Here is a 13,809-nt window from a genome sequence, read left to right as displayed (position 1 = left end):
TTAAGTTCAGGCTGTAGCACAACAAATGTGTGAAAAAAGGATTATAGGGTTGATTGGTTGTTCTTGACCTTGATTTTCCTAGAAGCCAGGGATCTTAAAGCCACAAAAAGTATTGCCCAATATGAGCTTTATTGAGAGACAACGCCTAATACAATAAAGACTTACAAAATAATGGGTGGTGTATTACTCACAGGAAACTGGTTAGGGGAGGACGGCTCATAATAATGGCTGGAATGGAGTGAATGGAGTGGTATCAAACTCTTGGAAATAAAGTGTATCTTCTTTCTTTCCACACATTTCCACAGACTATTCCCAAGAACAAGAATAGTCCAAGGGTTCTGATTGAAATACATTTCTTCCAGCAGTCCTCTGGTTTGTTGATGTCCAATGTGTAAATATACCCAATTAAAAAGAAAAGCATCACAATTAGTCACATAAAATGAAAATAATTGTTGGGATGTATTGTCTCTAACGGGTATTGTGGATTGATTTCAGTTGAGGGTTCTTTGTAAAATGTCAACATAACCATGGCCAAAAACTGAAATGTTTGCACATAACATATCAAATATACCCCCACCTGAAATGTGAGGTGAATAGCCACAATGTTGCATAGTAAGGCAGGGTCTGTTCTGCGTTGAACCCAGCCACAACCAGCCTTAACATCATGGCCATCATGAACCCACTGAGCCAATTGTTGGTGTGCTCCTGGAACCTCAATGCTATAGACTTGACCCCTACTCTGATATCGTCATCTTTGTCCCGGCGACAATAGGAAGGAATGCAATGCACACATTATAAAAAGTTGTCATTCATAGAACAATCTAGAATATTCTTCAACGAACAGCATGAACTGAGGAAGTACAAACATTTGTAATAGCAATGTTAAATAGGCACAACATGACAGTCATAGCACAGGTATACACCTAATACCTGATGGGCATAGATGGTGTCATAAATGGATGTCCACACCACTCCTGAGAAATACAGTGGTAGGCACACCGACCAGTCACAGGAGCCAAAGACAGCTGACCAACCAAGCAGTTCTCCCCAATTGAAGGTCAGTCCTCAGTGGCCTTGTGGTTAGTGTCCACCCTGAGATTGGAAGGTTGTGAGTTCGATCCCTGACTGAGTCATACCAAAGACTCTTAAAATTGGAGTTCTATCACTCAGCATTAAGAGAATAGATTGGGGGTGAGGCCCTGCGATAGACGAGCGTCCTGTCCAGAGGGTGTACTTATAAATGGGCCCCTGCTCCTGTGAGCAGTTCTGGCTCGCACAAGGCAAGGATACTCATTTATTTTACTCTCTATAGCAAAGGGGATGTTAGTATTTGTGACAATTGAAGCAATGCAGATTAATGTTTTCAAAGACAGACCCAATACAAGTTGTGGCCAGTAGGTGATGCTCTTCATTAGTGGATGTGTGACTACCTGAGATAGGGAAGCAGCTCCAAGGGCTTTGCTGTGAACAGGAAAATTAAATGTCATCACATAACTGGTTTTAATTTGCTGTGTTCTGCTCTTAGACAAGACAACACTCCGGTCACGATTACAATGTGCACTTTCACAATCTAGCCTAAATGTATATCTAGAGAAGTCTTTCACAGCTTTCTAATATGTTCTTCAGTTTCAACGGGGAATGTACATGTAATAATTGAGGCAAAGTAGGGCCCCCAGTACCATTTTGCACATTTAACATGCTGATGTATAATAATAATAAAAAATGGAAGTATCACATTTACATAAGTATTCAGACCCTTTGCGCAGTACTTTGTTGAAGCACATTTGGCAGCGATTACAGCCTCGAGTCTTCTTGGGTGTGACGCTACAAGCTTTGCACATCTGTATTTGGGAAGATTCACCCATTGTTCTCTGCAGATCCTCTCAAGCTCTGTCAGGTTGGATGGGGAGCATTGCTGCGCAGCTATTTTCAGGTCTCTCCAGAGATGTTCAATCGTGTTCAAGTCCGGGCTCTGGCTGGGCCACTCAAGGACATTCAGAGACTTGTCCCGATGCCACTCCTGTGTTGTCTTGGCTGTGTGCTTAGTGTCATTGTCCTGTTGGAAGGTGAACCTTTTCATCAAGGATCTCTCTGTACTTTGCTCTGTTCATCTTTGCCTCTATCCTGATTAGTCTCAGCTGAAAAACATCCCCTCAGCATGATGCTACCACCATGCTTCACCGTAGGGATGGTGGTAGGTTTCCTTCAGATGTGATGTTTGGCATTCAGACCAAAGAGTTCAATCTAGATTTCATCAGACCAGAGGATATTGTTTCTCATGGTCTGAGAGTCTTTTAGGTGCCTTTTGGCAAACTCCAAGCGGGCTGTCATGTGCCTTTTACTGAGGAGTAGCTTCCGTCGGGCCACTCTACCATTAAGGCCTGATTGGTGGAGTGCTGCAGAGATGGTTGTTATTCTGGAAGGTTCTCCCATCTCCACAGTGAAACTCTGGAACTCTGTCAGAGTTGGTCCTCTCCCTGACCAAGGCCCTTCTCCCCCGATTGTTCAGTTTGGCCCGGCGTCCAGCTCTAGGAAGAGTCTATGTGGTTCTAAACTTCTTCCATTTAAGAATGATGGAGGCCATTGTGTCCTTGGAGACCTTTATGCTGCAGTTTTGGTACCCTTCCACAGATCTGTGCCTCTACACAATCCTGTCTCGTAGTTCTACGGACAATTCCTTCGACCTCGTGGCTTGGTTTTTGCCCTGACATGCACTGTCAACTGTGGGACCTTAATTAGACAATTATTAATTAGCCTATTAATTAGCCTTTCCAAATCATGTCCAATCAATTGAATTTACCACAGGTGGAATCCAATTAAGTTGTAGAAATATCTTAAGGATGATCAATGGAAACAGGATGGACCTGAGCTAAATTTAGAGTCTCATAGTAAAGGGTCTGAATACTTATAAGGTATCTGTTTTTTATTTGTAATAAATTAGCAGAATGTTCTTTAAACCTGTTTTCGCTTTGTCATTATGGGATATTGTGTGTAGATTCATGAGGAAAACATTTTTACAAAATGTGGAAAAATGGAAGGGGTCTGAATACTTTCTGAATACACTGTACATAAATGCTCTGAGACAAGGTTGCTTTCCTACCTACCCTACTGGCTACTGATGTTGTTCTGTGAGCTGCTCCATGCGACAACCAGTTGAGAGCTGCCTGCTTTTGCTGCCTGCAGATGCTATTCTGTTGAAACTAGGCTTTGCGTGCGGCTCACGTGAATATATTTCACAGATAGTGTAGGCTACTTTGTGCATGATATCTCTATTGTACTACATAATTGATACAGGGTATGCCCCCACCACACCACTGCCAACCATGCACACAAGGCATGTGCCCAGGGGCCCTGACCTACATGGGGCTCCCATTGATTTTATTAGTCACTCTCACACATATATCATATAAACAATGCAAAATGTATAGAATTGCAGGAAATTTGCTTTAAAATGTACAAAGTTTCTCTCCACCTTATGGCAAATTAGTAACGGGACTACCAAATTTTGCTTAGGGCCCCCAAAAGGGCCATTGATTCAGGAAAGGACATTCATTGTGGATTACAAATGTCAAAAAACACTTAGCAAGTGTGGCATTGTCTGCTTGCTCCTTCTTACCAAAAATATTGGATTATCTTTGTCCTTTGGCGTGACGTGATATCATTAATGTGATGACTGCATTTCATCAAATAGTTACCTCCTACGTTTAATTATTACCCAATTAAATTAATAATGTAACAATTAACTCATTAGGAAAGTTTAATGTTTGTTTAATGAGTTGCCATTTCCCAAAATAACTCAAGAATATATCAGAATATATTGATATCATACCAGTCATCAATGAATAATTTCCTCATATCAGTCTCATTCTGAACGTCGTTGACCTCGTAAATCTGCACAAACCCTAACCTAAGTGATGAATCAGCGGTACACAAATTGGATTAATTATTTATTTACTAACTAACTAAATAATCACACAGGATTACCTACACACACACACACGGTATAGGTTATATTGATTACTAACATAATGCAACGAAAGGTCCCTAGTGGACTAACCCGATATGACGGCGTGTTACACAATGGAAAGGGGGTGAGAAAAGAAAGAGAGGGAGAGACAAAGAGAGTGGACTTATTGTACATACATGTGGAAGCTATGCTCATATGAATATGTATCAGGTTTGAAAGTAAGACCCAGATGCAGACTGTGTCGAAGTAACAATTTTTATTACAGCAACAGGGGCAGGCAAATGACAGGTCAAGGCAGGCAGGGGTCGATAATCCAGAGTAGTGGGGAAAAGGAACAGGATGGCAGGCAGGCTCAGGGGCAGGCAGAATGGTCAGGCAGGTGGGCTCAGAGACCGGACAGGCAAGGGTCAAAACCAGGAGGGCGAGAAAAGTGAGACTGGGGAAAGCAGGAGCTGAGACAAAACGCTGGTTGACTTGACAAACAAGACGAACTCAGCACCGGACAAACAGAGAACACAGGTATAAATACATAGGGGATAATGCGGAAGATGGGCGACACCTAAAGGGGGGTGGAGACAATCACATGGACAGGTGAAACCCCAGGGGTTTGCGCAAAGCCCTCGGGGGTACTCCAAATAAAAATGTGATCCACATTTTCAAACAGCACATTTATATTTTCCAACGGGGCTATGTTTATTTCTCGCCTGAGTAGCCTCGTTTCACTGCCAAAAATAAAATTAAACCATCTAATGTTCAGCGAAATAGCAACGCAATGTCAAATACAGGTAGCCTAGTCAAATAATTAACATCTGAGTTACAGTTATTATGTTATACCATCCTTAATGACATCACAAAATACTAAATTATATGACACGATTATTGTTTGGGATCCCCACCAACCATTCCAAACATTTTGATTTTTAAAACGAATGTTTATTTAATGTCCAATCTTTTGATGTTGAAGTTTTGGCGACACAGTCTCTCTGTGTAACACTCAGACATTCCATTCTCAATACTGTAGAGCCAAAAGCAGAGTTTCTGCAAGCTATTTACGATCTGGTTGTTTAGTCATAAAACCGGGGTGTTGTGGCCCCCCTCTTGTGGTTTACCCTGGTGGGCTTTCTTCCAACGGAGCAGTACACCACAAGAATAGGCAGCAGATGTCTGGGTTGGGGATCACCGTTCCGGACCCGTCGTCTGGTGATCCAGACTGGTAGATCTGGGCAGTAACTTAGGAAGATGTTAACAATGCACACACTCACAAAATATATAATTATGTTTCTTCCCCAAATGCGTTGTGGCACTAACTGATGGTTGTATTGGAAACTTGTTTATGGCTCTATCACTTCCTAAGTGTCAAAGACAATGAAACAAAAAAATGAATAAAAGCATAAAGAAAAGATATACAAAATATAGTTATAACACCTTAATCATCTAATGGGACTGTATTCCATATGCGCCCACGGTCTTGGTAAATTGACCCTATCATAGCATTGTCTAATGTCATATCTAGGGCGTTCCTACTTGGTAGTGTGTTGCTTAGGGCACTATCCTAAGTTGATAACTACATGATAAGTCTACAGCTGTAAGGCACCTAGCTTCAGACAGTCTAAAGGGATGACCTGTGGACCTCTGGAGAGAAACTGGTGAGTACTGTAGCTGTCGAGTCAAAGGCCTCAGGGTAAATGTTCAACTTTACGAAGGCTGGTATTTGGCTTGGACTCTTTATGTCATGTATTGTCATGTTGTGTCCTGTTCCTGTTCTTCACCCTGTCTCCCTCTGCTGGTCGTATTAGGTTACCTTTTCTTCCCCTCTTTCCCCCAGCTGTTCCTTGTCTTCTCTAACTACCTCGTTCACCCCTTTTCCCACCTGTTCCCTTTTTCCCTCTGATTAGGTCCCTATATCTCTCTCTGTTTCTGCTTCTGTCTTTGTCGGATTCTCGTTTGTGTTACTCATGCCTGAACCAGACTATCGTCGTGTTTGCTGCAACCTTGTCCTGTCCTGTCGGAATCTGCCTGTTCAGCTAACCTTGTCCTGTCCTGTCGGAATCTGCCTGTCCATCTGAGCCTACGTGTGTTTCGTCATTAAAGAAACTCTGTTTTGTTAATTCGCTTTTGGGTCCTCATTCACGCACCTGACAGAAGAATCCGACCAAGAATGGACCCAGCGACTTCGGATCCTCTCCACTCAGCCGTCGAGATCCAGGGAGCAATGCTAGGCAGACACGAGCAGGAATTGTCTGCTGCTCGACATGCCGTTGAGACCCTGGCCACCCAAGTCTCCAACCTCACAGAACAGGTTCACCATCTCCGCCTCGATCCACCGGCCACTTCCAGGGCTTTCGAATCTCCGGAGCCCAGAATCAATAACCCGCCGTGTTACTCTGGGGAGCCCACTGAATGCCGCTCGTTCCTCACCCAGTGTGATATTGTGTTTTCTCTCCAGCCCAACACTTACTCCAGGAGCACTGCTCGTATCGTCTACGTCATATCTCTCCTTACTGGACGGGCTCGTGAGTGGGGCACGGCAATCTGGGAGGCAAGGGCTGAGTGTACTAACCAGTATCAGGACTTTAAGGAGGAGATGATACGGGTTTTTGATCGATCTGTTTTTGGGGAGGAGGCTTCCAGGGTCCTGTCTTCCCTATGTCAAGGTAATCGATCCATAACAGACTACTCTATTGAGTTTCGCACTCTTGCTGCCTCCAGTGGCTGGAACGAGCCGGCTTTGCTCGCTCGTTTTCTGGAGGGTCTCCGCGCAGAGGTAAAGGATGAGATTCTCTCCCGGGAGGTTCCTTCCAGCGTGGATTCCTTGATTGAACTCGCTATTCGCATTGAGCGACGGGTTGATCTTCGTCACCGAGCTTGTGGAAAGGAGCTTGCGTTCTCCGTTGCCCCCCTCTCCGCATCACTACCATCTTCCTCTGCCGGCTCGGGTGCTGAGCCTATGCAGCTGGGAGGTATCCGCATCTCGACTAAAGAGAGGGAACGGAGAATCACCAACCGCCTCTGTCTCTATTGCGGTTCCGCTGGTCATTTTGCCACTTCATGTCCAGTAAAAGCCAGAGCTCATCAGTAAGCGGAGGGCTACTGGTGAGCGCTACTACTCCTGTCTCTCCTTCAAGATCCTGCACTACCTTGTCGGTCCATCTACGCTGGACCGGTTCGTCAGCTTCCTGCAGTGCCTTAATAGACTCTGGGGCGGAGGGCTGTTTTATGGACGAGACCTGGGCTCGGGAACATGACATTCCTCTCAGACAGTTAAGGGAGCCCACGGCCTTGTTCGCCTTGGATGGTAGTCCTCTCCCCAGGATTCAGCGTGAGACGCTACCTTTAACCCTCACTGTCTCTGGTAATCATAGCGAAACCATTTCTTTTTTAATTTTTCGTTCACCTTTTACACCTGTTGTTTTGGGCCATCCCTGGCTAGTTTGTCATAATCCTTCTATTAATTGGTCTAGTAATTCTGTCCTCTCCTGGAACGTCTCTTGTCATGTGAAATGTTTAATGTCTGCTATCCCTCCTGTTTCCTCTGTCTCTTCTTCACAGGAGGAGCCTGGTGATTTGACAGGGGTGCCGGAGGAATATCACGATCTGCGCACGGTGTTCAGTCGGTCCAGGGCCACCTCTCTTCCTCCACACCGGTCGTATGATTGTAGTATTGATCTCCTTCCGGGAACCACTCCCCCCCGGGGTAGACTATACTCTCTGTCGGCTCCCGAACGTAAGGCTCTCGAAGATTATTTGTCTGTAGCTCTTGCCGCCGGTACCATAGTCCCCTCCTCCTCTCCCGCCGGAGCGGGTTTTTTTTTTGTTAAGAAGAAGGACGGGTCCCTGCGCCCCTGCATAGATTATCGAGGGCTGAATGACATAACAGTGAAGAATCGTTATCCGCTTCCTCTTATGTCTTCAGCCTTCGAGATCCTGCAGGGAGCCAGGTTTTTCACTAAGTTGGACCTTCGTAACGCTTACCATCTCGTGCGCATCAGGGAGGGGGACGAGTGGAAGACGGCGTTTAACACTCCGTTAGGGCACTTTGAATACCGGGTTCTTCCTTTCGGCCTCGCTAACGCTCCAGCTGTCTTTCAGGCATTAGTCAATGATGTCCTGAGAGACATGCTGAACATCTTTGTTTTCGTTTACCTTGACGATATCCTGATTTTTTCACCGTCACTCCAGATTCATGTTCAGCACGTTCGACGTGTCCTCCAGCGCCTTTTAGAGAATTGTCTTTTTGTGAAGGCTGAGAAGTGCACTTTTCATGCCTCCTCCGTCACATTTCTCGGTTCTGTTATTTCCGCTGAAGGCATTAAGATGGATCCCGCTAAGGTCCAAGCTGTCATTGATTGGCCCGTCCCTAAGTCACGCGTCGAGCTGCAGCGCTTTCTCGGCTTCGCGAACTTCTATCGTCGTTTCATCCGTAATTTCGGTCAGGTGGCAGCTCCTCTCACAGCCCTTACTTCTGTCAAGACGTGCTTTAAGTGGTCCGTTTCCGCCCAGGGAGCTTTTGATCTCCTCAAGAATCGTTTTACATCCGCACCTATCCTTGTTACACCTGACGTCTCTAGACAGTTCGTTGTCGAGGTTGACGCGTCAGAGGTGGGCGTGGGAGCCATTCTTTCTCAGCGCTCCCTCTCTGACGACAAGGTCCATCCTTGCGCGTATTTTTCTCATCGCCTGTCGCCGTCGGAACGTAACTATGATGTGGGAAACCGCGAACTGCTCGCCATCCGCTTAGCCCTAGGCGAATGGCAACAGTGGTTGGAGGGGGCGACCGTTCCTTTTGTCGTTTGGACTGACCATAGGAACCTTGAGTACATCCGTTCTGCCAAACGACTTAATGCGCGTCAGGCGCGCTGGGCGCTGTTTTTCGCTCGTTTCGAGTTCGTGATTTCTTATCGTCCGGGCTCTAAGAACACCAAGCCTGATGCTTTATCTCGTCTCTTCAGTTCTTCAGTAGCCTCCACTGACCCTGAGGGGATTCTCCCTGAGGGGCGTGTTGTCGGGTTTACTGTCTGGGGAATTGAGAGGCAGGTAAAGCAAGCACTCACTCACACTCCGTCGCCGCGCGCTTGTCCTAGGAACCTTCTTTTCGTTCCCGTTCCTACTCGTCTGGCCGTTCTTCAGTGGGCTCACTCTGCCAAGTTAGCCGGCCACCCTGGCGTTCGGGGTACGCTTGCTTCCATTCGCCAGCGTTTTTGGTGGCCCACCCGGGAGCATGACACGCGTCGTTTCGTGGCTGCTTGTTCGGTCTGCGCGCAGACTAAGTCCGGTAACTCCCCTCCTGCCGGCCGTCTCAGGCCGCTTCCCATTCCCTCTCGACCGTGGTCTCACATCGCCTTAGATTTTGTCACCGGACTGCCTTCGTCAGCGGGGAAGACTGTTATTCTTACGGTTGTCGATAGGTTCTCTAAGGCGGCTCATTTCATTCCCCTTGCTAAGCTTCCTTCTGCTAAAGAGACGGCACAAATCATCATCGAGAATGTTTTCAGAATTCATGGCCTTCCGTCAGACGTCGTTTCGGACAGAGGTCCGCAATTCACGTCTCAATTTTGGAGGGAGTTTTGCCGTTTGATTGGGGCTTCCGTCAGTCTCTCTTCCGGCTTTCACCCCCAGTCTAACGGTCAAGCAGAACGGGCCAATCAGACTATTGGTCGCATCTTACGCAGTCTTTCTTTTCGCAACCCTGCGTCTTGGTCAGAACAGCTCCCCTGGGCAGAATACGCCCACAACTCACTTCCTTCGTCTGCGACCGGGCTATCTCCTTTTCAGAGTAGCCTCGGGTACCAGCCTCCGCTGTTCTCATCTCAGTTCGCCGAGTCCAGCGTCCCCTCCGCTCAGGCTTTTGTCCAACGTTGCGAGCGCACCTGGAAGAGGGTCAGGTCTGCACTTTGCCGTTATAGGGCGCAGACTGTGAGAGCTGCTAATAAGCGTAGAACTAAGAGTCCTAGATATTGTCGCGGTCAGAGAGTTTGGCTCTCCACTCAGAACCTTCCCCTTAAGACAGCTTCTCGCAAGTTGACCCCGCGGTTCATTGGTCCGTTCCGTATTTCTCAGATCATTAATCCTGTCGCAGTGCGACTTCTTCTTCCGCGATATCTTCGTCGCGTCCACCCGGTCTTCCATGTCTCCTGTGTTAAGCCCGTTCTTCGCGCCCCCGCTCGTCTTCCCCCCCCCCCCCATCCTTGTCGAGGGCGCACCTATCTACAGGGTCCGTAAGATTTTGGACATGCGTCCTCGGGGCCGTGGTCACCAGTACCTAGTGGATTGGGAGGGGTACGGTCCTGAGGAGAGGAGTTGGGTTCCCTCTCGGGACGTGCTGGACCGTTCGCTGATCGATGATTTCCTCCGTTGCCGCCAGGTTTCCTCCTCGAGTGCGCCAGGAGGCGCTCGGTGAGTGGGGGGGTACTGTCATGTTGTGTCCTGTTCCTGTTCTTCACCCTGTCTCCCTCTGCTGGTCGTATTAGGTTACCTTTTCTTCCCCTCTTTCCCCCAGCTGTTCCTTGTCTTCTCTAACTACCTCGTTCACCCCTTTTCCCACCTGTTCCCTTTTTCCAGTGCGGAGACTCTGGGAGACTCTGTCCATAGGACAACAATCAGTCGTATTTTGCACAAATCTGGCCTTTATGGAAGAGTGGCAAGAAGAAAGCCATTTCTTAAAGATATCCATAAAAAGTGTTGTTTAAAGTTTGCCACAAGCCACCTGGGAGACACACCAAACATGTGGAAGAAGGTGCTCTGGTCAGATGAAACCAAAATTGAACTTTTTGGCAACAATGCAAAACGTTATGTTTGGCGTAAAAGCAACACAGCTGAACACACCATCCCCACTGTCAAACATGGTGGTGGCAGCATCATGGTTTGGGCCTGCTTTTCTTCAGCAGGGACAGGGAAGATGGTTTAATTGATGGGAAGATGGATGGAGCCAAATACAGGACCATTCTGGAAGAAAACCTGATGGAGTCTGCAAAAGACCTGAGACTGGGACGGAGATTTGTCTTCCAACAAGACAATGATCCAAAACATAAAGCAAAATCTACAATGGAATGGTTCAAAAATAAACATATCCAGGTGTTAGAATGGCCAAGTCAAAGTCCAGACCTGAATCCAATCGAGAATCTGTGGAAAGAACTGAAAACTGCTGTTCACAAATGCTCTCCATCCAACCTCACTGAGCTCGAGCTGTTTTGCAAGGAGGAATGGGAAAAAATGTCAGTCTCTCGATGTGCAAAACTGATAGAGACATACCCCAAGCGACTTACAGCTGTAATCACAGCAAAAGGTGGCGCTACAAAGTATTAACTTAAGGGGGCTGAATAATTTTGCACTCCCAATTTTTCAGTTTTTGATTTGTTAAAAAAGTTTGAAATATCCAATAAATGTCGTTCCACTTCATGATTGTGTCCCACTTGTTGTTGATTCTTCACAAAAAAATACAGTTTTATATCTTTATGTTTGAAGCCTGAAATGTGGCAAAAGGTCGCAAAGTTCAAGGGGGCCGAATACTTTCGCAAGGCACTGTATAACAAAGGTGGGCACACCATTGATAGAACCTGATATTGGGCAGGTCCAAGCCGCCCATAGAACTTGGCAGCTGCAATATTGCCATCTTAAGTCTTGGCTTGCGTTTACTCCATATAAAGGAACTTAGCCATCCATTTACATCCTTTATTACCTTATTGGAGAGTAATACTGGGATAATTTGGATTGGGTAAAGTAGTCTAAGTAAAATGTTCATTTTCAGACCATTTAAAAGGGAAGGGGGGAGAAGTATTAGGTACAGAGTGTAGGCTACCAAGTGGCATAGCCTCTGACTTAGTTAGGTTAATCTTGTAGCCTGAGATTTCACTGAATAATTCAATAATATTAATAAGAGATGTAATTGAAGTATCGGGACTAGAGATGAATATCAGGACATCATCAGCATACAAGCTTATTTTATGGTGAACATCACCAATGAGCAGCCCCTGTATAGCAGGCGTTACCCTGATGGCCTCGGCCAGTGGTTCCATAACGAGTGCAAAGAGGAGAGGGGACAAAAGACAGCCCTGTCTGGTACCTTTGTGTATAGAGAAGCTATTTGACCTTGGCCCATTAGTAAGGACAGCAGCCTGAGGATCATCATATAACATTTTCACCCATTTCATAAAGTTGTCCCCTAGACCAAATTTATTTAGAGCAAATAATAGGTAAGACCACTCCACACGATCAAATGCTTTCTCAGCATCTAGGGAGAGCACAAGACCATCCATAGCACTTTGTTGGTAGGCTTGAATTACATTAAGAAGCCGCCTGACATTGTTGCATGACTTACGGCCCTTAAGGAAGCCAGTTTGATCTCCTTTCACAATTAGTGGCAGTGAGTCCTCTAATCTTGTGGCTAGAATTTTAGAAAGCAATTTTCTATCCACATTCAGAAGGGAAATTGGTCTGTACGAGGAACAAGACTCTTGACATTTTCCCTTTTTGAGAATAAGGGAAATGTTGGCTTCTCTCAGCGTTTGAGGGAGCTGGTCATTTGAAAATGAGTGGTTAAACATATCACGCAATGGGCTCAAGGATCAGGCCATGGAACTCTTTATAGAACTCACTACAAAACCCGTCTGGTCCTGGGGCTTTATCATTTTGCAGATTCTTAACTGCGAACATTATCTCTTCCTCGGTAATAGGGGCATTAAGGAGAGACCTATGTTCTTCGGAGATAGTAGGGAGCTCAATCTTACAAAATAAATTCTCCATCTTTAGTTCTTAATTCACCCTCTAACATTTTTTGATTTTCACGCTTTTTCCGTCTCTTAGTGGCTGTGTATGACATAATCAGACCCCTGGCATACACTTTACAGGTTTCCCAAAGAAGCGAGGGGTTATCTGTTGATTGAGAGTTAATAGAGAAAAATGCTTTAAACTCTGTAATAAAATATGATGTGAATGTATGGTCTTTAAGAATGGTTGTATTCAACCTCCAATGTCTTGACCGATTGAATGCCCCGTTGAGTTTTATGTCCAGGATCACCTCAGCATGATCAGATATGACTATGCTTCCTATCCTAGCGGATAAAACAGACTGCAAAGACGTCCTGGGCATAAAAAAGTAATCTATTCTAGTCTGACATCCATGAGGTGCAGAGAAAAAAGTGAACTCTCTGTTGGAGCACAAAAGCACAAAAGCTCTCCAGACATCCGCATACCCCAGATCATCACAAATAGCTTTAAGTGACTTAGCTTGAGGAGAGAGTGAAGCTATACCGCTGGGAAACTTATCAATAAGGGGTTTCAACAAGCAGTTAAAATCTCCTCCAACCACTGCAGTGTCCCTCAAGACCTATGTTAAGGGGACCTGTAGTAGTTTTACTACACGTCAATGTGTCTTACGCTATTGTAGTGGCGATAGGTATGAAGGAGTCTATTTCATAGCTATGTTATCCACGGAGAAGCTAACCTCACGACGGAGGTACTCTGTAAGCACTGAACCAGTCGTACACGGTGTGATCATGGTTCATGACTATTTAGGGGATTCTATTTATTAGAGGCATGTGTGTTAACCATCAGAAGAGTGTTTTGGAGATTTGGAGATTCCCTTCCACGTGTTGCAATCTGAGTGACTACTAACTCCTCCGTTGATGTCATCAATAGCAATTTGACTTGTGAGGTCTCTTACCTTCTTACTGATTGTGGCTGGACTGACTGTGCTGGCATTGACACTAGTACTCAAGGGGACCAGTTATCCTACTTATTTATTCTGAAATGTCATCCTACTGGAACACATGATTAGAGCATTTTACTAATTGCATTGTAGTTGAAACTACACATGGCAAGCAATGCTTATTGTTGCCATTTGTTTT

General features: G+C 45.7%; 1 protein-coding gene across 1 annotated transcript; it reads right to left on the bottom strand.

Annotated features, from left to right (window-relative positions):
* Positions 1–253: 253 nt before the first annotated feature.
* LOC118964873 (4-hydroxybenzoate polyprenyltransferase, mitochondrial-like) lies at positions 254–1,682 on the bottom strand. The gene is made up of 5 exons (XM_036980154.1): positions 1,645–1,682; positions 1,376–1,461; positions 924–1,064; positions 584–752; positions 254–410 (listed from the first exon to the last, which is right to left on the bottom strand). The coding sequence occupies exons 1-5, from the start codon at positions 1,680–1,682 to the stop codon at positions 254–256; spliced, it is 591 nt and encodes a 196-aa protein (XP_036836049.1).
* Positions 1,683–13,809: the final 12,127 nt, after the last annotated feature.

This window comes from Oncorhynchus mykiss, chromosome 6 (genome assembly GCF_013265735.2).
Source record: "Oncorhynchus mykiss isolate Arlee chromosome 6, USDA_OmykA_1.1, whole genome shotgun sequence".
Lineage (NCBI taxonomy): Eukaryota > Metazoa > Chordata > Actinopteri > Salmoniformes > Salmonidae > Oncorhynchus > Oncorhynchus mykiss.
This window is presented reverse-complemented; position numbering and strand designations above follow the sequence as displayed.

Bases quoted from the DNA above. Each gene is read 5' to 3' on its own strand.
- LOC118964873 (XM_036980154.1), bottom strand. From the start codon at position 1,682: ATGGTACTGGGGGCCCTACTTTGCCTCAATTATTACAT. The intron at 753-923 runs GTGTATACCTGT...GCCGGGACAAAG, and splicing joins CTATGCCCATCAGGTATTAG to ATGACGATATCAGAGTAGGG. The intron at 411-583 runs TTTCAGGTGGGG...GATGCTTTTCTT, and splicing joins TTGTGGCTATTCACCTCACA to TTTAATTGGGTATATTTACA.